This window comes from Artibeus jamaicensis, unplaced genomic scaffold (assembly GCF_021234435.1).
Source record: "Artibeus jamaicensis isolate MK-2021 breed Jamaican fruit bat unplaced genomic scaffold, CSHL_Jam_final contig_787, whole genome shotgun sequence".
NCBI lineage: Eukaryota > Metazoa > Chordata > Mammalia > Chiroptera > Phyllostomidae > Artibeus > Artibeus jamaicensis.
In genome coordinates this window covers 2,787,771-2,810,348 of record NW_026521972.1, presented here as the reverse complement: position 1 = coordinate 2,810,348, position 22,578 = coordinate 2,787,771, and the positions used below count along the sequence as shown (strand labels likewise).

Below are 22,578 nucleotides of genomic sequence, written 5' to 3'. Positions count from 1 at the left end.
TTAAAATTAATTATTTTAAAGGAATGTGTTTATAATAGAAAAATCGGTTAGTTAAAAGCATGCATTTCATTCCACTTTCATTTTTTTCTTTTCTTTAGGTATAAGCTTAAATGCCATTTAACTTTGCTTCTTTGACTCTGTTGTGTATTTCTTTTCCTATGCATTTGGGTTGAGCCCTCCCTTCTTGCAAAGAAAATGTGCTGTTGCCATATGGTAGGCTATTCCCGCACATATTTAGGCAAATCGTCTGCAAACATTGTGTTGCCTACCCAGTTTTTAAGGAGCAAAGGTTAAAGGATGTTTTAATCATCACCCGAGGATATGTTTATAGATTTTAAAGAGAGAGGAAGGGAGAGGGACAAAGAGAGAAATAGAAACATTGATTGGTTATCCCCCATATGCACCATGAACGGGGGTAACCTAGGTATGTGCCTTGATCGGGAGTCAAGCCTGCAACCTTCTGGTATATGGGACCATGATCCAACCAGCTGAACCACCCAGTCAGGGCAAAGAATACATTTTAGAAGTAGAAAGGGGGACTTCTCTTGCTTTAGTGGTATTGATTGTCAAATTTTAAAATATTTATTGAACACACATGTTGATCTTTCTCTATAGATACTTAAATTACTGACTTGCCTAGTCAGCTTACTTGCCTTGCCTTGATTTATAATTGACAAGTTTTGTAGACTTGTACCTATGAACTTAAACATATTCTTGTTGAAGACGTTACTACCAATAAAGATTTGCTTTATTTTTAAAACAGCAAAATTTGTACCAGTTATAGTAGTGGCAATATGTGTAACATATATTCTCCTGCAAGTGGAGTAACAAACAGAATGATACAATCTTGAGAATTCTGTTCCTATTTAAGAGGAAGAATTTTACTACTCTGAAAACATGCTGTGAAATAGTACTTGATTTATGTTTTTACACATACTTTTCACCAAGTGCCATTCTCTTTCCTAACAGCTCTAGAACCCAATTGACTCGTTACTGGGTTTTAGGAGGATCTTTATTTCAATGACTTTTTCACTCAGTATAAGCTCAAAACATTAAGCAAATGACTTTACTTATTTGAACTAATAAAATGCCCTTCTCATTGTTTTAAATGCTAAAAAAGTACCATTAAAGAGCACTCAGGGCAACAACAGAATATTCTAACTAGCAAAGGTATACTTAAGTCATATATTTATTTTTGAATTCTCAAACTAATATTTCATACTTTGGTGATTTCATCTTGTGGGGCAGAAAGTTGGGAAAATAAGTAAGATCATGCATTTCACACCGTTTTTCTAATTCTGTTAAATTTTATAGTTAAAGGAAAATGAAATGCTCTAATATCTTTAAATAGATGTGGAAATGTATTCATAATCAGCCTACAACAAATACCAACTGTGTCCTATTATGATAGAGGTAAATAGAACTATATAAGACAGTGAACTAATATATGCTCACTTCCTGTTATAAAACTACCATAATCAACAAACATATTTTCAACAGATACTTTTTGTGCCCATTTTATAATGATAGCAACATAATGAATTTACAGATAAAATATAAATGCCTGCTCTCGGAAGTACATGGGGCATTAGGAAAATAAATAATATGAAACATAAAGCAATGACCTGTTGTAATATAGCTATGTATAATATACCATAGAAGCCTTGATTCTGGAACACCCAATTTTGCCTAAGAGTATTAGAGCTACTTCCAAATGAGACCAAGACAGGAATAGAGTCATTGTAGAAAATGGGACAAACACTGCAAGGCACAGAGAGGAACAAGAGCACAATAAAATGCAAAACATAGATGAAAGCCATTGATAGTGCAAGAATATGACACAGAACAATATTTTTCAAGAACAGAGGTCAGTGGAATGAAGGGTTCAGGAAAGGTTCATTCCAATAGAGAGTAGTAATAACAATAAAACAACAACTGTAAACTACTATTTTTGAGTTACACCTGAGCACCTTTCTAACCTTCCGTTTATGCGCCAGATCACTGCTTAGCTGTTTTTCCCTCAGGGAAACTTTCTCCTGCTGGGTCATTCTCCATCCCCACCTGAGTTAAATCACCATCCTATTTTGCATATGGTATTGTCTTCTGGGAGTACTGTGCGTTGAAATTGCATGAGTGTTGTATAAGTATGTGTTTAATGTCTGTCTTCTCTATAAAGTTGTATGTGCTAGAGGGCTTAATACTGTGTCTGTGTTGCTCAGTTTTGCAACCCTAGCCCCTGGCATGACGGAGGATCATAAAAAATACTGTAGAAATCAATGATTACATATTGAAACCTGTTTCTCAGATATATCATTTGTTACACAAGGCTGTGGTTACCACTTTTAAGAAAGAAACACGTTAAGACAACTTGTGGTAAAGCAAGATTGGAAATAATAGTTCTTTGTTCCTAGAATGTTTCTTTAGTACACAAACCACATAATTTTTGCTATGAATTTTAAAAATCATATGTTTCATGCACACCAACTTGAACAGTTAAGTCTACTATCTTCTCATATAATACTGCGGCCATGCATGTTATCACTGTAAATTTCAGTTCTGTTAATTACTAGTTCTACCCCCTGGAGCGTAAGCAGCCTCCTTAACTGTCAAATGAAGAAAATAGCATCTGCCTTATAGCTCATTTGGGGGGAATATAAATATGTCGTATAAATAACAATAATACAAATAGTAGAAAAGATTTTGTGTGTTATTGTCACACAGAAGAAAACAGCCTTCTGGAGTTGAAAGTGAGAGTCACACAATGACAGAGCCCCGGAGCCTGGACTCAGACCAGGGGCTCTCATTTCAGAGGCCGTAGGAAGTGGCCAGGGCATAACCTAGCATCTTCTTGTGTTCTCACCTTGTGCTGCTGTGATTTAATGCTAGTCCTGAAGAGAGGGCTAGCAAAGTTGACACTGGAGGTAGTGAGTGTAGAAGCTGTAGCAACAGAAGCAGGCTTTATGCCTTTGATGTTCATGTTCTAGCTCTATGAAATCATCTAACAGCACACACAGACAACTTATAACAGCAACAGGGGTAGGGAAAACAACAAAAACAGCATTGCTCTAACCTCTTCTCTGATTTCTTGCAGCTGTATATCTTTGGGAGTTGAAACAATTATAAAATGCCCAACAGTAGCAAAAAAAAAAGCCAAACAAAAAACCCAAACAGTAAAATATGTAAGGCAAGTAGTCTGGGATGACCATACTTCTCTCTTCCAAAAAAAAACGGTGTCAAAACCTCTAACAGACAGCTGTGTCTTCCTGATAACCCCTTCATAGGCAGCTTTTCCTTTTTCCCCTATTTATTTTTAAAAGGGCAAGAGGAATACAGAGTATTCATGGAGAATGATGGCTGTATTTACTTCTAAAAGGATAAGGAAGTTGCAAAAATTGAGAGTAATATGACGGGACGCTCAAGATAAAATTAATTCTATGGTATACATAGTTCGCCAAGTGCATTCTGTGTTTTCTAATTGTCCTCTGGTACCGGACTTTTATCTGCAAAAAATCATAATTTCAAAATTTCCAGTTATGCTATAATTTACAACATTTAGCACATGTTTCAGAATATTCCTCGACTTAGTTCTTCTCATATTTCTCCTCACTTGATCTTGCGGCAGTTTTTCATTTCCATTTATGTTCACTCACCACCCTCGTCCCAGCCCATCAGTTATTTTCTCCCCCAGAACGGTGTCTAAGATTTTACGATCAGTTTCAAAGCTCTGTGTAATACAATACCCTCCTACCCCTATGTCCTCATTTCCTACAACACCCCCTCTCATCCTCCCTTTGGTCCTCCTAAACTTCAATATAGTCAGTCCATTGATGCACTCAGCCAAAAAATACCTTATTCCAAATGTAGCAGCCACCTTCACTATTACCACACATCCCTAATTCTTCACATCCCTCCAGAAGTCCACGTTGTGCAGCATCACATTACATAGGCATTTTTCAGGTCTCAACATCCTGCAACTTTATTTTTCTGATGGCGTTATCTTTGACAGTGGATAACAACGACAACAGCAGCTTACAAGTTGGCCTGCAGGTTATTTGACAGTGTATAAAGACAAAAGTAACCCACTTACTGTTCAGAACAGATTTTTACCTTATTTTGGTCATGTTCAGAAATTTAGACGTAAGCATTAAGGATATTTGAGGTAAATGAGTGTGATGTCTATTTTTAATATTTGTTTTTAGATTTAATCATTGCTATATATTTTTTAGAGAACTACCTAATTTTCTACTTTTTCTTAAATGTGCTACCTTGACATTGGCAAACTGGAGTATCTTCAAATAATGAGGAGCTGGCTTTCTAATCTATGCCATATCTGAGAACATAAAATTGGATATAGAAGACTAAGTTTAAATTTCAAAAAAAAAAGCTTATGTTTTTTAAAATCACAACATAAAGCAGTTTGTAAAGAGAGTGTTTTGCCTTTTTAGAAAAGATTTTATAATATCCTCTAGAGCAGCATTGTTATGCTGCTAACCATTAAACATGCTAGATGAATATTCGCCCCCTCCACCGTGCCAAATTCTTGCAATTATATATTATTCTAAAAGTGATGAGTTTAGAGGATTATTTTATGATTTATGCAAAATCGGTATGACTAAAATGCTATAAGGAATTTCACTTAATTTTTAATACAGTTATTCTCAATTCACTGTCTCAGTTCAATTATCCAGCAAGCTGATTTATCTCTTTTATGTTTTCAAATGTTTCTGAGTGAAAATTTTTAAAGTATAGAAATACAATTCATTAGTTAGATAAAATTTCCCTTCCATGTCATGTACTGTTCTAATTTTATAATTACTTTTACACAAAATATAAATGTACTTTTATCTTGTAGCTACTTGGTCATTTATTCAAAATATGTATGATAATTTTGAAGAATAAATGGAAAAAGTAGCCTGTGGCCAGTTTTAGTTGATTATGAGCAGTTTTTTTAAAGCAGTTTTTTTATTTATGAAAATAAATAAAACTTAGACATTTGAAATATATAAATTGAGAACTTTAGCAAAAGTGTAAATCATTTTATAAAATTAAATTTAACTCAAAAATCAAAAGACCTTAAATGTGTAATCAGCTGAAATATCAATGACTCATTGTGCCTCTCATCTGACCACACACCGCCACTTACATGAGCACTGATGCTCAACCAAGCAGAATTCTGGACTTAAAGCAGCTCAGTCAACAATAATAAACATGAGATAATTTGTAATGAAACTGGAGATGTAATTTATATCATATGTAGAATGATGACATTTGTACAATTAATTATGAATTAGGAGTAAATGTTGTAACAGTAATCCACAAAGGGTACCATGAAAAAAAGCAGGATTATTTGGTAGAAAAGATTCTAAAACTGAAATATTGAATAATCACTTATTTCTGTCTGAACTTCAGTGATTTTAACTATTTTTATGTGTTATGTAAATAGTGATATTAATAAATTAAAAACTATGTAGAAGTTATAGTTATCACTTATATTTGAGTCAGTAGTCATTTTGGTTTTATTTATATTAATGATATAAAATTTCAAAGAAATATGCACATTTTAAAGAAATGTGGTTTCAAATCACTCTTTAGTTAATTATATCAGCATTTAGTTAATTATATTAGTGAATGTTAGTAAATATGTAAATTATATATAATAAATATATGTTGTGAACCACCTCTTAAAAAGTTTCCACAATTTAACGTATTTTAATATAAATATAATGGCAGAAAATATTGTCATAAGTTAATTTACCAAAATAATTTTCAGTGATTAGTTTTCAATCAAATTTGGACCTATTATACATTTCAACAATCATGTATTTTTAATGATTTTATATAGTTCTATGAAGAGGTGTCCAACTACTGAAATTTTGATATCAAATTTAAGGATAAAACCATTTCATTATAACTACAATAACAGTAATTAAGAGCACTAACAATTTATTGTATATTATTTAAGTGATCCTATGAAAATCAGGCAGGATTTTAATATTTAACTTTTAAGCTATAGATGACTTCTCTGAAGCATGACATTTGTAATCTAATTTTGCCACAAAATCAAAATTTAGTTTCCCTGTCCATGCACAGATTTCAGATGGCTTGGATTTCTTGTGATTTTTGAATTAATCACTTATTTATAGAAATTTCCAGAGACAGATGAAGAGTTGCTCAATATCGTTAGCTATCAGAGAGATGCAAATTAAAACCACAATGAGATACCACTTTACACCAGTCAGGATGGCTATCATAAACAAAGCAACAAACAACAAATGTTGGGGAGGTTGAGGGGAAAAGGGGTCCTTAGTCCGCTGTTGGTGGGATTGCAGACTGGTACAACCATTATGGAAAACAGTATGGAATTTTCTCAGAAAAATAAAAATCGACTTGCCTTTTGACCCGGCAATTCCACTGCTGGGATTATATCCTAAGAATCCTAAAACATCAATTTCAAAGAACCTATGGACCACAATGTTCATAGCAGCACAATTTACAATAGCCAAGAGTTGGAAGCAACCTAGGTGCCCATCAGTAAATGAATGGATCAAAAAATTGTGGTACATATACACAATGGAATTCTATGCAGCAGAGAGAAAGAAGGAGCTACTACCCTTTGCAACAACATGGATGGAACTAGAAAGCATTATGGTGAGGGAAATAGGCCAGGTTTTGAAAGACAAATACCATATGATCTCACCTTTAACAGGAAGCTAAACAACAAAACAAACAAACAAGCAGAATAAAAACAGAGACACTGAAATAGAGAACAGGGGACAGTAACCAGAGGGGAGAGGGGAGGGAATTTAAGGGGAAAAAAGGGGAGGGATTTTGAGGAACAAACAGGAAGAACACAGGGATAAGAACTAAGGGGGGCGGAAATGGGAGGGAGTTGAGGAGCATGGGGTGGGTTGGGCTGGGATGGGAGAAATAGACAAAAAACTGTACTGAAAAATAACTAAATAAAATTTAAAAAAAAGAAATTTCTTTAATTCAAAAGCTAATAGCATTATAGACTTTACCTGTCAATTTTCTATATTCAAAATGCTCATAGATTTTCCTTGGTCATTCCATAAAGAGGACCCCAGGATTAACTTCACAAGCTAAACATAATGTTTCTCTAAAAATTAAGAGACACTTGTTATGCAACATTATCAATAAAAATGAGTTAATGAATTTTTTTCTAGAGAGCAACTTTCTTGTATTTTTAAAGAGATGGGATAAGCCAGGGGTTGAAAGACAAATACCATATGATCTCACCTTTAACAGAAAGCTAAACAACAGAACAGATAAGCAAGCAATATAAAAACAAAGACACTGAAATGGAGAATGGGGGGATGGCGACCAGAGGGGAGAGGGGAGGGAATTTAAGGGGGAAAATTAGAGGGATTTAGAGTAACAAGTATAAAGGACACAGGGACAACAACTAAGGGGGGTGGAAATGGGAGGGAGGTGGGGTGCCTGGGGGAGAGGTGGGCTAGAATGGGAGAAATACACAGAAAACTGTAAAAAAATAAATAAATAAACTTTCCTTAATTAAAAAAAAGAGAGAGATGGGAAGGGAGGGAGAAAAAAAGGGAGAGAAACATCAATGTGTGATTGCCTTTCACATTCTCCTCACTGGGGACCTGGTCTGCAACCCAGGCATGTGCCCTGACTGGGAAATGAACTGGTGAACCTTTGTTTTGCAGTCTGGTGCTCAAACCACTGAGCCATGCCAGCCAGGGCAAAAGTATAATATTAAGCAGTATACAGATTTATACAGAACATATAACATATTGAGGTCAAATATATAAAATATATGCATATATGTGTATATTTACATATGTATATGCATACTTATAAGTATATGTGCATATAAATAGTAATGCAGCATAACTTTTTTATATCTGAACATTGCCTTTCAGTTTTATTAGTTGAATATTTATTTAGGGCCTTTCTAACTGTAATTATGTATTACCTATCAACATTGATTAAACATAGATTTGGGAAAATGTTACCTTTTTAAAAATTTAGTAGTGCCTAAGCAATTAGAAAACAATTAAAAAATTTTTTTCTATTATTCCCACATCAGTTCAACATTAAGGTTGAGCCAGTCTTCGGTTTTATTTAGTGGCACAAACACATCATTACACTGTTGCCTCAACTTATTTAAACCATCTCTTCCATCCCTCCATTTTGAATTTTCATAACACAAAGTATGTACTAATATATGCTATAACTTATAGTAACTAATGTTTTACTCTTCTCAATTTGTGTTAATATTCTCACATTTCAAATTTTAAATTTTTTAATTGCAAGGATTAAAGTATATTTGTAAGGATTGTAAATGGCTATGGACAAGTTAGCAAGATATTAACTGAGCTACCAATTACTCTTAAATAATTTATAATAGAGATTTATTATGTTTTTTCTAATTAAAAATATTATTTAGAATGATATAATTTTCCAATCTATTCAAATGACAATTTTAGGTGTAAAGTATAATTTTCAACATCCAACATTCTAATTAATAAACTGAATAAAATGCTTGATGTATTCCAGATTATGTAATTATAAGTGTTTATTTGAAAAAAAAGAAGTCTTGTTTTATAAGCAAAAACGGACTTCTACCAGTATGAAACATTCAATTATAAATAATTCAAGAGTTCAGTATAGTAGATCACAGATAATGACCCGATAGACAACTCACCGTGTGACATAGAATGTCTCTATGCCTTTAATTTGAAAGCAAAAGAAGCCATCCAATGTATGAAAACTTTTCTGAATATTAGTCTGCCTGTGTATTTCAGTAGTTAACCTCACAGTCTTAAAGCTCCACTTTTAAGGAATCTGGAAAATTAATTTAGATATAAATAGTTGGCATGATCAAAATCTTTTCTAATAAAGTAGAAATATACTGTTAAAAAGTGGTGCATCTATAAATCAGGTTAATTACATAAAAAGAATGAGTGAAAGGTAATGGAGATATGTGACACCATGCTATTTAAAGAAGTCACAGATCACTTTGAAGTTCCCATTAACTTCTGTGATTAACCATGATGAATTGCTAAAGCTTGTAGTACTTCCATCGTGATACGAGAGGATGACTACAGTCCTTCTGAGGGTTTTGTTATTTGAAATAAATCTGAAAAATGGGGACTCTTAGATGGTAAATGCAATGTGGTTTTTGGTGATCAAGTTGCAATGCTTTATAGGAGTTGCAAACTCAAAACACCCACAGTGGCCATGTAGGTGACATAAAAAGATGAAGAAAGAAATGCAAAAAGAATGAGGAGTAAAAGTACTTCCAATGGAAGGCATATCCGGGACCAGAGTCAGTCCATGCCCTGCCAATTTAAATCTTTACTTAAATAGTAGGATATAGAGACCCCATTTCTTAGTATGTGTTGCATGATCATAATATAGCATATTAAAAATAGAGAAAAACAATATAAATAAAAATACCCAAATAACATAAGCTAAAAAAAAATACATTTCCTTCAAGTTTTTCTATTCATCTTACATAGTTGTTACATTGCTCCATATTGCCTCCAGTGATTTAACAGAAGTATCAATTCTAGGAATAGCCAGGCCTCTAAGCTGGCAGTTTCTTGAATATGCAGTTGGTTGAATCTGCAGATACAGAACCCATGGATATGGAGGGCCCCCTAGGGCACTTGGGCATCCTCAGATTTTGGTAATCACAGGGCTGCTGCAACCCATCTCTCATGCATACTGGGGAATGATATATTATAACCTAATATAAACATCTATTCTAATACCCACCTCACATGCAATTCTGTAAATGTGTCATAACTCACTGTCCCCTTCTTATTAACATTTAAATATTTTTCAGAATTCTAAATGCCATAATGAACCTCTTCTTGTTTTATATTGTTTTCCTTTGCATTTGTATTTATTTCCAAGAACAAAATAATCAAGATAAATTATATGAAAACTTAATCATCTTTCTAAATCCCAAATTATTCTCCAAAACCTGATTGTCTGTTTTCTGCAATGCCTTTACCTAAATAAGAATCATTTAAAAAATATTTGCTAATTTGCTGAAAGAAAATTACACATTTATATCATCTGATTATGACAAGACAGGAGTGACAAGGCTTTGCTCAGATGAAGCCTTGTCTAAATAAAGTGTTAGTTCTTTTGGCCTCATAACTCTCCAGATAGCATGTATCAAAAAATCTTAAAATGTAAAGGAACCATATAAGTATATTCCAATTCTTTTATAATACATATGTTCCATGTGTCAACAATATCTACATTTAAACTGATAAAATTCCCTGTGTTGTCTAATCATGGATGGGACAAAACCTTTAGAAAAAGAACTGGGAAAACCTTTCAGAATTTAAGTTTGAAAAGCATTCTTATGCTTTCTGAAATTATAAGATGGCAAATAAAAGTTAGTATGTTTTAAGTGTATAAGATAAAATTCAAGCAAAAAATCTAGTGAATTGTTGCACTTGTATTTTTCGGTGGACTGAGATCTGCTCTCAGGCTGAGCTCACTTTACTGAGTCTCGCTGGGGAGAAACACTAGAGAGAGAATTGTCTGTGTTCTGGAGCTTCTCACTCTAGCCAAGATAGAATTTTTTCTTTCATTGTTATGTACCTTGGGAGTTACAGGCATTTATAGCTGAATAATTATACTGTGACAGGTTTGTGATATCTGCATAAACTCAAATGAAGCTCTTATTAAAAATACAATCTGCTTGAAGTATGAGCACATGTGCTTTCTCTTTTACTTGGTTTATACCATTAATTTTAATGATGACAAAAAGCAGATGAATTGGGTCCCTGATGTTTGTTTGGGGAACCCAGATAAATTCATGTCTCTTAAATTTAGAGGGCAAATCCTATTTAATCCTAGTAAGAGTATGTGTGTACTCTTACTAGGAAGACACTGAATAAAGTGATACTAACTTTACATACACCTAAAAACAAAGTGACTTCACATATTTTCTGCCAATAAAGTTAGAGATAGGTGAATTCCTCCTACTTGTTTTTATGAATACTGTAACATGAGGACTATATGAAATACCGTGTTATCTCTCACAGTCAATTCAAATGCAAAGTTAATAGATGTTAGGTATAACAATACCTTATGTGTGGTGGTTGTCAACAAAGTAACATGGTTGTGAAATGAAATGTACAAAAATTAGATTATTATAATTCCTCTATGTTTATAGTTCCTGGAAACAGATTGCCTGGATCTGCTATATACAAGCTGTGTGACCCCAGGCTGGTCCTTTTCTCTCTCCTTGTTACTCCATCTACAAAATTTGGAGAATCGCCTTACTTCAAAAGCTAGTGTAAGGATAAAAAAAAAAAGTAAATACTGACAACACACTTAGGAAAATGTGCTTACATGATGATTGCTTAAGAGATATTAGTTATTATTATTATAGACAATAAATTATCAACATCATACCATGGCAAATATGTACCACTAATATTGTATTTATGATAACTAAAATGCTAATGAACTAAATTTCTATATGGCTAAGTGTGTTTCTCTGTTAATATACATTGTTACTTAAATCTAGAGGTACTTCTGTGGTGTGTTTCCATTTCATAGATAAGAATATTGACACTTCGGAGATTAAAAAAAACTTGTTTTAAAGCATACAATCAATAATTGGCACAATGGTTGTGGAATCTAGATTTCATAATTCATAAACAATAATATTTTACTATGTCTACCTTAAAGGTCTAATAATGGGAAAACTCTGGGTCACAGAAAAGCCATATGATCTCTGGAGTCCAATTTCAAAAGTATGATTTCCACTATTCTAAAGCAATGCTTGAACGGAAACAGTAAAAATTGAAATCAATGAAGCCAGAGGCCAACCATCTCTACTTAAATTCAAACTATTTATGAACTTTATGGGAATGTTGTCTACCCTGATGGTATTATTCTTACTTCCAATTTGGGTCCTAAAAATTCCTCAGAAACAAAAATTGTATTTAATTTAAAGTTCTACATATATGCAACTAGAGATTGATTGTATGCAGCATGAATATTAAACTGGATCATATATAATGAGTATTTTTATTTTGTTATTTTATTTATTACTTATTTTATTATTTTATCTTTACATATAAAATATGTTTTTCCCTAAGTATAGTTTGTAGCTATACTTACTGAGGAAATTTTTTCCCAAGTATATATTAAAAATAAAGTGGCAATTACTAAATATAACAGTTGCCATTATTGCTTCAAAGTATCTTCAAACAATTACATTTTACACTTAAAACCAAATATTATAATATTGGACATATACAAACACTCAGAACTATTAGTTAATGTGAAAGGAAATTATTGTTAATATACTCAGGTCTAAAATCCTTGACAGTTATGCCTTTTCCTTGAACTTACTTTTTACCAAGTTCCTTTTTTTTTTATCAACAGTGATTTACTTGCAGAATTTTTCCTTTGTTGTATTGTAGAAAAGGTAAGATTTTAATATGATCTGGCTGAAATGTTAGTTAAATACAAGACAGGGCTAATACATTATAATCAGGGGAGAAAATTATACTTGCTTTATTCTTATAGCTTTGCTTTTTAAATTTCTCAGCACTCCCTGACAAAGACCAGGTTATGTTTCCTTTGTATCTTTCCACAATGTGTATTGTGAAATAACTACTTCTGACAGTAATTTTTTGAAGTTTATTATTCATAATTGCTCCTATAGTCTTTTGAAGAGCCAAGGACTCTTAATAGCTCTCAATTTTGAGACAACTATGGAAAATAAGCAGATTCCATTCAGGCCAGGAAACCCAAGCTTGAATGATTAGAACTGCAGAGCGATTGGGATGGAGTTTAGTGGCTGAATTTATAAAAATAAATAAATTCCTAATAGTAGTATGTGGAGAATGGAAATAAAAAATGGCTTTTAAAAATCTGGTTAATCACTTGATTCATCACATATATTTATGTTCAAGGGGGGGGACCGCGAACAACAGAAGCAAATGCTCAAGGTCAGAGGGATAGGAAGATAGAATCACATCATGTTAGAAATGAATAGGTCTCTGGAGGAACACTAATTTAGAACCTCTTACCGTGACTTCATAAAGTCAATAAACACTAAGATTGCTTATGTAATGTGTGTATGCTGAGCTTCAATTTTCATGAGGAAAAAATTTATAGATTTGCTAAAATATTAAATGGGATTCTGATGTAACTGAAGTTAAGAAGCCCGAGCTACAAAGAAGCTAAAAGATTTGACCGAGTCACAACATGAAAAAATTCCTTTAAACCATGTAGAAAGTCCAACTTCCTTCCACTCTCCAGTTTGTGGCAATAGGTTTCTCCCTGCCCCAAGGCTTGTGTGTCTCTAAATCATCCTACGCATCACTGTCAGGTTCATCATAATATTGCACCTCCGGATGCTATTGTTCTCCAACTAAAATTATCACTGTGTCACCAACACCTTATGAACACAGACTAAATTGCCTCTTCTGGCACCGAAACCTCTCCACAGCTTGATTCCACATTTCTATTCAGCCTTATCTTTTAACACACATATATATTCCTCATTGTCTAACTTCAGTTTTGTGTTATATCTTGAATGTGAGTTTTATTTCTCAAAGGGCTTTTGTTCATCCTGGTCCCTCCAGATAGAGTACTCTGCCTCCCTGCTTTTCTCTGTCCTCTCTCCGTGAGCTCCTGCAGCGTGGTGCCCCCGCCAGGCACACACATGGGTACCCGCAGTCATGCTCATCTCCCACCAAAATACATATTTTAAGAACTAAATCAAATAAAGCCTCTTTTCATATACTGAAATAGAGAAGTAAAACTCTACATTTCTGAACTGCTATGGTTTCCAGTTTCTATTCTTTTAGGGTACATCTCACATAATATTTATGGCGAACTACCTTTTTTACGGGTAAAAACAGATTTAGAAGATATAGTGCTGTTCTTAAATTCTTACTCCAACACTTACTAGCTTTACAACTTGAAATATTATATTTAAAATGTCTTGATTTGTCATCCATTAAACTGGTAAAATAGTAGGGTCACTTAAACATTAAGTGAAATAATGTGCATGAAGTCTTACATCAATAGTATTTTGTATGTATTCAGTGTTAAGTGTAATAGCTACCAAAGGCTTTATAAAAATTATATCATATTCACTATCATGATATAATTATGTTGTGAGTTCTTTTATGCTCCTTGAGTTAAACTTTCATATTCCAAACATATTTCTTAGGGTCACAGCTCAATATGTATTTATAGAATCAATGAATATCTATATCAGTGTTTCAGAAAATGTATAAATTAGAAAGTTCTAAAATAAGTACAAAGATGAAAGTACCAATAGATAATGATGCATTTTGATAAGTAGAAAATCACATTTGGCAAGCTCCAACAGAATCTCCAGTTTGCTCTCACACTTGCTTACATCCCAGAGGTATTAGAAGTCAAAATTCATCAGGTAATGCAGTTATGACTGAATGATGGGATGCACAGGAGAGATGAGATTACATTGATCAGAAATATCTTTGAAGTTTTACAAAGGGCTATTATGATAACTTTACCTTTTGGTGCAGATTTCTCTGTTGAGAGGAACAGTTTATTAATAAGCTTAATATCAATACTAAGTGAAGAATTACAGGGTCCCATGAAAATTAAAGAGAAACAAGGATATAAATCTAAAGGCATTGTAAGGGTATACCGTTTGTCTTTAGGCTTTATTTTTTATCTTTTACAGTAAGAGTAAACTCATCTTTGAAGTGTATATGAAGTATCAATATTATATTAACACAATATTATATTAATAGTAACACATAACAAAAAAGTTAGAATATCATATTTCCTAAAACTGACTTAAAAACTTGGTTGAATATTTGAATTTTATAGAATATCACCCGTTGCAAAATTATGTTCATACGTATGTCATATACTTAAATTACTTGCTCCTAGAAGCCATGGCTGTGTCCTCACTATTCTCTGAATATAGTTTTTCTATCAAGCCTCTTACAAATGCAGCCACATAGTCACTCATTTATTCACTCATTTTTCATCAATTCTTCTATTGTGATTTGTCTCATGCAAGGCTGTAGCTTAGTATTAATAGAAATGTATTGAATAAGGTTTATCTCTCACCTCAAAATAATTTAGTAGGAAACACAGAACACCTGCATTATTGAATATCAAGGTTGAAGGTAACAATGATCGAGAGTATGAACAGGTTGGTATGCAAGTTCTAGGAATAAAACATTTTATTTCTGCCTGGGAAAATCAATGAAGATCTAGTGGACTGGATATCATGACATAAACTTTAAATTATAAGTAAAAATTGTACCTGCATAGATTAGGGAAAAGTGGTTCAAATTAAAAAGAGAATGACGTACAAGGAAATACAGAACACTTATTTGTTTGTCTGCACAGCCATTAAATGTTACTTAGCATAACCCTGGTTCATGAAAATCAATAGCTCAACTGGTGTATTTAGTATAATTACTCATACAATTCATGGACTTTTCTGCTGTGATTGTGATCTGAGGACAAGTTTTCTCTCCCTGGAGGCACTTTGATTTCTGATTCTACTCCTTCCTGCTCAGGGAATAGGAGTCTGGGTCTAGAGCTTTGTTGTCCAAGGAACTTCCTCGACAGTGGGAATGCCTGCATCTACTCAGTGCTGCACTCACAAGCCGCTGTGACTATTGGGCACTTGAAATGTGACTGATATAACCAAGGAATGGTAATTTCAAATTTAACTAAGTAAATTGAATAGCCACATGCAGCTCGTGACTATAGTGTTACATAACATAGATCATAGAGTCACCTTTTTAGGAAAAATAAATTGCAGATGGATTTGGATTCACAAAAGGATCTCCTTTGGGCAAAATACAGTATGCCACAATATTTCCTGTGAGATCCTATTACATCTCTCTCTTCTGAAACCAATAGTTTTATCCCGTTTAGTCACTGCCTGTATACTCTTGTTAATTAGGGCATGCATGAAAGAAACTAATAAATTATATCTGCACGAATCTCTGAAGACTTCTCTAGGAAGTGACTTTTGAACTTACTCTTAAAGGAAAGGAAGTTCACCCGGGGTTGAGAGCAGAGGGTGAGTGGGGAAGGAGTAAGAGGTTTCTGGCAAAGACAAGACAAGACAAGACACGGTATGGCCTGACCAGGGAGTCCCTGATTCAGTATAACTGGCAAACAAGGTGCCTTTTGTGAAAAGCATAATGGGTGGGAGATGAAAAAAGCATAATAATATATACTTTTAAATACTAGGTATTGATTTTGATACAATTATATTCATTCCCCACAAAAAATGGAAGTTCTATCACATAGATGTAAGATTTTCTATTCTTTTCTCTTTTACAAATATCCTTTATGTTTTAATCATTACATAAAAGAAATAAAATTGCAATATTGTTATCTAAATTTATTACTTGGACAAGATTGAGATTTAGGAAATATATTTCCATGATGTCACCCATGGTTTATAATTTATAAGATTTTGGATTAGACATTAGCACAGTTATTATTTCCTCTAATGCCTTACCTCACCACAGTCTAATAACACTCAGGAAATCCAAAAGACAGAGAGGAAAGAGTGGTCTTGAAAGCTAAAACTAGTTGCTGAAAACTGATGCAATCATGTAATAAAATATGACATAATAACTTAAATGATATGTTCATAGTATCTGCTAAAGCAATTAGAATCCATGCAGCTAGATTTTTGGTAATGTATTACTAAAAATAAAAATGGTTTCAGCCCAGGTAAGATTTATAAACTATGCAGTTTAATTGTATACATTGTTCTTAGGACTTTTTGGTTTCCTATTTGCATATGTGATCTATTTCACACCATTTAAAACAAAAAACTCACCTAGTAACAATAAAATTTCAAAAGGCCTGGCAAGTACAACTGCAGAGTTTCTACATGACATGTTACATCTGACAACATAGGATGCTACTAATCTATTATATTACCATAGGTCTTTTAAGTTTTTTTACAACAGGTTAATATCTTCACCTATCTAATAGGTCTTACTCATAACAGAAAGAGCAATATTTGTATTTCTTTGTATCAATCACATTAAATTATCAGACATATCAGAAAGTCTTGTTGAGCATTTTCATATATATTTTATTTAACAATGTCTTTTCAGGGCAGCTTTTGAACTAGGTGCCTGTCTAGCTATAGCAAAGAATAGTTTTCAATGCATTTTCAGTGTCCAAAGATGGACATGTAGTTTAAACATATGTCCTAATTTCCACTGACGAGAAGGTAGGCAGGTATTTCCACTGTGGCACAAGTAGATGGATCAGTATAGAAAAGAGTGGTTTTATTTTGCCAGTTATAAACAAAACAGTAGAAATAGGAAAGTAATTAATATTATTAAGGGCACAATATGTATTATTTTATATACTCTATTAAGCAAATCTTCACATTAACCCTATGAGATTTTTTGTACTATGAGATTTTTTGTACAGATGAGGAATCTGAGTTTAGAAAGGTGAAAGGATTGCCTGAGGCCCAGAGCTAATAAAATACAGGGCCAAGGATAACACCCAGCTTTGTCTAATTTCAACACCCTTGAACCACATTACTATGTGTAATGGGTATGAATTTTACACTACAGACATTTGTATGTAAGAAATGTCTGTTTTACTTCCCTATTAAGAAACCAATTTTATTTATTCCAGGCCCCCAACTCACTAGGCTGAAAATGAAATTCAGTTCTTTACCCTTCAATAGAATCATATAAGAATGCAGAAGAATTGAATGGTAGATACCTACAAATTTGAGTAAGAATTACACTTAAATGGACAAAAAGAGGAAAGGAAAAGCCGGCCAGCTTTGAACATATTGGCTGACACCATGATGAAGGATAGATTTTCATCTTCTGTTGAACCATAACTGATATGCTTAACCTCTCTTCCTATGAAGTCTAATCCTTTACTTTGTACATCAAATACTAAACACAAGGTTGGAAGTACTTCTCATCCACCTTGGCATTGTCTTATTAACTTGGACATATGATCTCTGTTATCAAGTGTCTCATACTTTGAGGCATATCTCCTCCATCATTGCCAGTATTGAAAAATGTCACATGAGGACAAGAAATTTATAATAATGTTTATAACAACATTTTCAACCACACCACCACTTTTCCCCGCTACCTCTAATTTGTGATAAATAATCATATATACAAGTTTAAATAATACTCTTATGACTTGTGGCAGTAGAATATGTATATTTTTCTAAGTATATTTATTTTAGATTGCTTTCTAATTTTTATCAAATGACAGTGAAATATTTATTAAGGTTTGTCTATGCTTTGTCTTAGTTATGCCAATAACTTTCATATTATTATCTTAATATCCAAGCTCCTGGGATAAATTTGCATCTGTAAACAAGTTTGTAAGTTCATGACTTATATAATTGTCTTGGAGTGCTAGTTCTTTCCAATTATGCTAGGAAAACTTACAATAATGGTAATGTGTGGGTAATTTTTATATTTATTTGTTACCATGGTGATATAAGCAGTATTATAAGAATAAAAATAAATTGCATTTATATTTTGCTGATTTAAAAGGTTTTATTTATTTATTTTTAATTTTTCATAACGAACAAGTCAATCACCAGCACTGACCTTTTGGAGCCGGAGGCTCAAAGACCTCAGGTGCTGAGCAGAGAACCAGAGCCAATCTTGGCCTCGCTGGACCTGCCTCCCACATCACTGTCCTTTCCACTGCAACTTAGCACAATTCTGAGGAAGCCCATAAATGTCGCAGAGGGTAAATTTTCAAACCCAGCTAAAGAAACCATCATTGCGAAGGGACGACTAATTACCAAATACAGAATCAACGTGAGGAAAGAATAAAATCAGTAATTTCTACTCACAGTAATAAAAAGAGAACACTTTTGGTTTCCTTTTTATTTCACTCTTCTTCCCTAACTCAGACGAATTTTAAGAGGGATAATTTGAAACTCTGCCATTAGCTCCATCAGAAATATTAAACCTTAAATAAAATGTTCCGTGGGCCATAAAAAATGAACATCATTTACTATTCTAAGATGATAGAAAATATTTTTTATATGAATAGTAGAGAAATTGCCAAAGAAGCTATTTCATTTCAGCCTCTGGACAAGTTAATGTGCTCCTGGAAAGAGCATGCATATTCTGACCTAATTTATTCCCTAGTGCACCTGGTTCTGAAAGAGTGCTCAGAAATTCCCCACCCCCACTTCATTGTACTGTCACATAGAAGTCGCATAGTAGCTACACACATTCTGAGGGCAGGGTCCCAGGCACAAGCAAGTTGTGTCCTCATCAAGGATTTTGTGGCCATGCTTTCTGGAATACTTTCTCCCTTGGAACATATTTCTGGACTAAAGTATGCACTTGAGTTTCTGGGTACTTGAGTCAACTGAACAGACTTCCCGGTGAGAAAAATATGTCAGCTCTGTGTTTGCTGTTCTAGTGATACTACCTCCAGGCACACCTCCCCTCACGTACAGTGTTGTATGTCTCACTTAGAGAAATCCGTAGGGTAGTTTCAGGCACTTTCCACCTTCCAATGTGGGTGATTTAAAATGCTTATAGGCATGTAAGTAGCAAAATTGTAGTAATGGCAAGAAGGGGGAATGGACTGCTATGGCTGTTTAGCAATTCCTTCTGGAGCATAAAGAAAAGTAAAATGGTCTAGTTTATTTAGAAATGCAATATAGTGAATAGTTTCTCTTCTTTTTGTGAAGTAATAAAAAGGGTGATTTAAATTTAAAATTCTTCCTGTCAAGAGCCATTAACATAGCCCTTGGCATACCTATGTAATAAAATAATCCTACTCTTTTCATGACATGTCTTGTCTTCAGAGTTCATTTACACATTAGTATTTGCAACACACTAAACATAACTAAACATCACTGAGTTAAGTAGATTTTTGGCTAGTACTAGCTAGATTTTAATTCACTTGGTTATATTTCCATATCTCAAGTTTACACAGATAATTATACTCCTTGATAATGGGAGTGAATACTCAATCTCTCTCTGATAAACTGGTCTGTTAAAAACACTTCTTATCATAAATAAATTCAGTCATTCTCTTTCTTATCTCCAGGACAATATTTTTAAGCTGGAAGATTCACACTTTGAAAACGGCCGTGGGAAGAGTCCCTATGACCCTAAGCTGCGGACAGCATCTCTTTTAATAGGTGCGTAGAGAACAATGAATGAAATGAAAGAGTGAATTTCCTATAGATAATCAATCAGTTGGCATGTTATTTGTCATATCCCTATACATTTCACTATTGATCATAAACAACTTTGAAAAGTGAGGAAATACTAAATGCTGCTTTGATGATTGCACTATCTGGACTATGATTCTTTTAACTCAAAGTGGTTTCACAGTCTCTTTCAACTTACCAGCTCAATACTACACACCCTCAATAGAACTTTAAATTTTTTACTTTTCAAGAAATGCATTTTGTTTCTTTTTAGGAAGATATGTTGAAATGGCCAATTTTGACAAATCAAAAGAAACTAATGATTGTCTTGTTCATTGTAGTTCCAAGGTTTGTCAACTCTCACTATTAGGAAACTTCATCAGTACAATCGGTCCAACTAGCAGTGCAGTTGGCAGAGGCCCTGCTGAGGTACCTTGAGTTGAAGGCCTTCTATAAACATCTGTTTCAACTTTATATCTTCTAATCTTTTTAAAAATAAAATAAAATGTTTTGCATAATGTTCCTATCCTTTCCTCTACACCATTTTTCTTTCCGGTTTTTCTTCTTTACCTTTTTCCTGCAATATTGAAAATGGAGAGTGAATGCACAGTCAGATTTTGAAAAGATAGAAGTAGGCAGATAAAGGAGAAAACTTTAGTCCATATTGAAAGATAATTTCTCCTTTTTTTACTGCTTATATTCTGGAGTTTCATTAAACAATTTTTCTTCTTAACTTTTGAGTACACCAACAACCTAAAATGCAAAAGATACTTGGTCATTAACCTATTACTGAATGTATTTTTCTATATAATTATGTAGAAATTATGTAAGTTTTTGGTTACTATTTTATGAATTATAGAAGGTCGTTATTTGATAGCACAACAAAAATAATAGTAAAACTTTTCAAGTTATAAAAATTTCTGGTTGAAATCTGAAGAATAAATCTAGAGTTTTCCTTTTTTCTCTTTTTATTGTTATTCAAGTACAGTTGTCCCCATTTTTTCCCCACGCCACTCACTCCAACCTTCCACCCTCAATCCTACCTGCCTTGACTTTGTCCATGGGTCTAATATACATGTTCTTGATGACCCTTTCCCTCCTCTCTCCCCTCCGGTTTCTCTCAGTTTGTTCTTTATTTCAATGGCTCTGATTATATTTTGCATACTTGTTTGTTTTGTAGATTAGGTTCCACTTATAGGTGAGATCATATGGTATTTGTCTTTCTCCTCCTGGCTTATTTAACTTAGCATAATGCTCTTGTATATTTAGATTATTATTTTATGTGTCAAAAGTCCATAAAGTTTTCCAGTGTTTTTCTTTTTAAAAATATTTTTCTTCTCAACAAAATAAAACCAGTCTTATTGACTACTACATCAACTATAAAAATGTATTTTCCAGTTTTTCTCTAGTATTTATTACTACATATCACTGATCCCTTCTCTATTAAGAATAAGATCACTACAGCATGATTATCTCCTCCATTGCTTTTCAAGCAATTGTCAAAATGTAGACAATTTCAATGCATTTGATCTAATTATGGAGCATTTTAACAAAAATTTAAGACCTAACGAAATGCAGCACATTTAGCACACAGAATTTTCCTTTTCACAGATGGCCTAGTGATTACATGTGGGTGATTTCCTTAAGTGCACACACAGAAATTTGAAAGTTGTCTCAAACAAAGGAGAAGAAACCAGCTTTGTTTGAACATGCAGCCTATACTTACTTAAATTGCATGCTGAAAAAAAAGGATAGATCTTCCTCAAAAAGCAATATGTAAAATCATGCCCAAAGCAGCTTTAATTTGTGGTAGGTTTCTCAGTAGGGATTTGTTTGATTATTTGTTTTAATATTCCATTGAGAAAGGATGATGACAAGTAGGTATTACATAGTTCATTTGGTATGCAGTCACACAAAGTCCACGAAGAATATTTAACTCCACGGTTTGGGTTTTATCTTAGAAATTCTTTGAAAAAAGCTGTATAAGTTTATGAAAAGAAAAAGAGAATGGGGAAAACACTGTGAGTCAAGGAGAGAATGTATGGATAAATTTTTTAAAAACAGTAGGCATTTCAGGAAATCAGCTTTAAAATGGAAGTCCATTCAGAAATATTTAGTGCTTATTGACAAGGGGGATTATTGAAGCCAACATGAATTAATTTCTCAGTCTATTGATTAACAAGATACATAAAAGTCAACAGGCTATATTAGGCCTGGTAAATTTTCTCAAAATATCCACAATGCCACTTTAATTCAAGAGCTGTGACTTTCTTTACTGAGAATATTTACTTCTCATAACTATGCTATAAATTCTTCTTCTCACAGTACATTTAATTCCCCTTATTAGATTTTTCTTGGCATTTTCCATTATGATGTTTTATAAA

General features: G+C 33.3%; 1 protein-coding gene across 1 annotated transcript in view; it reads left to right on the top strand.

Annotated features, from left to right (window-relative positions):
- The window catches only part of SEMA3A (semaphorin 3A), a 198,337-nt gene that overhangs the window by 96,063 nt on the left and 79,696 nt on the right, over window positions 1-22,578 (top strand). The window contains exon 5 of the mRNA XM_037129059.2: window positions 20,089-20,182. Coding sequence (XP_036984954.2) covers window positions 20,089-20,182 — 94 coding nt within the window. The remainder of the gene's footprint in view (window positions 1-20,088; window positions 20,183-22,578) is intronic.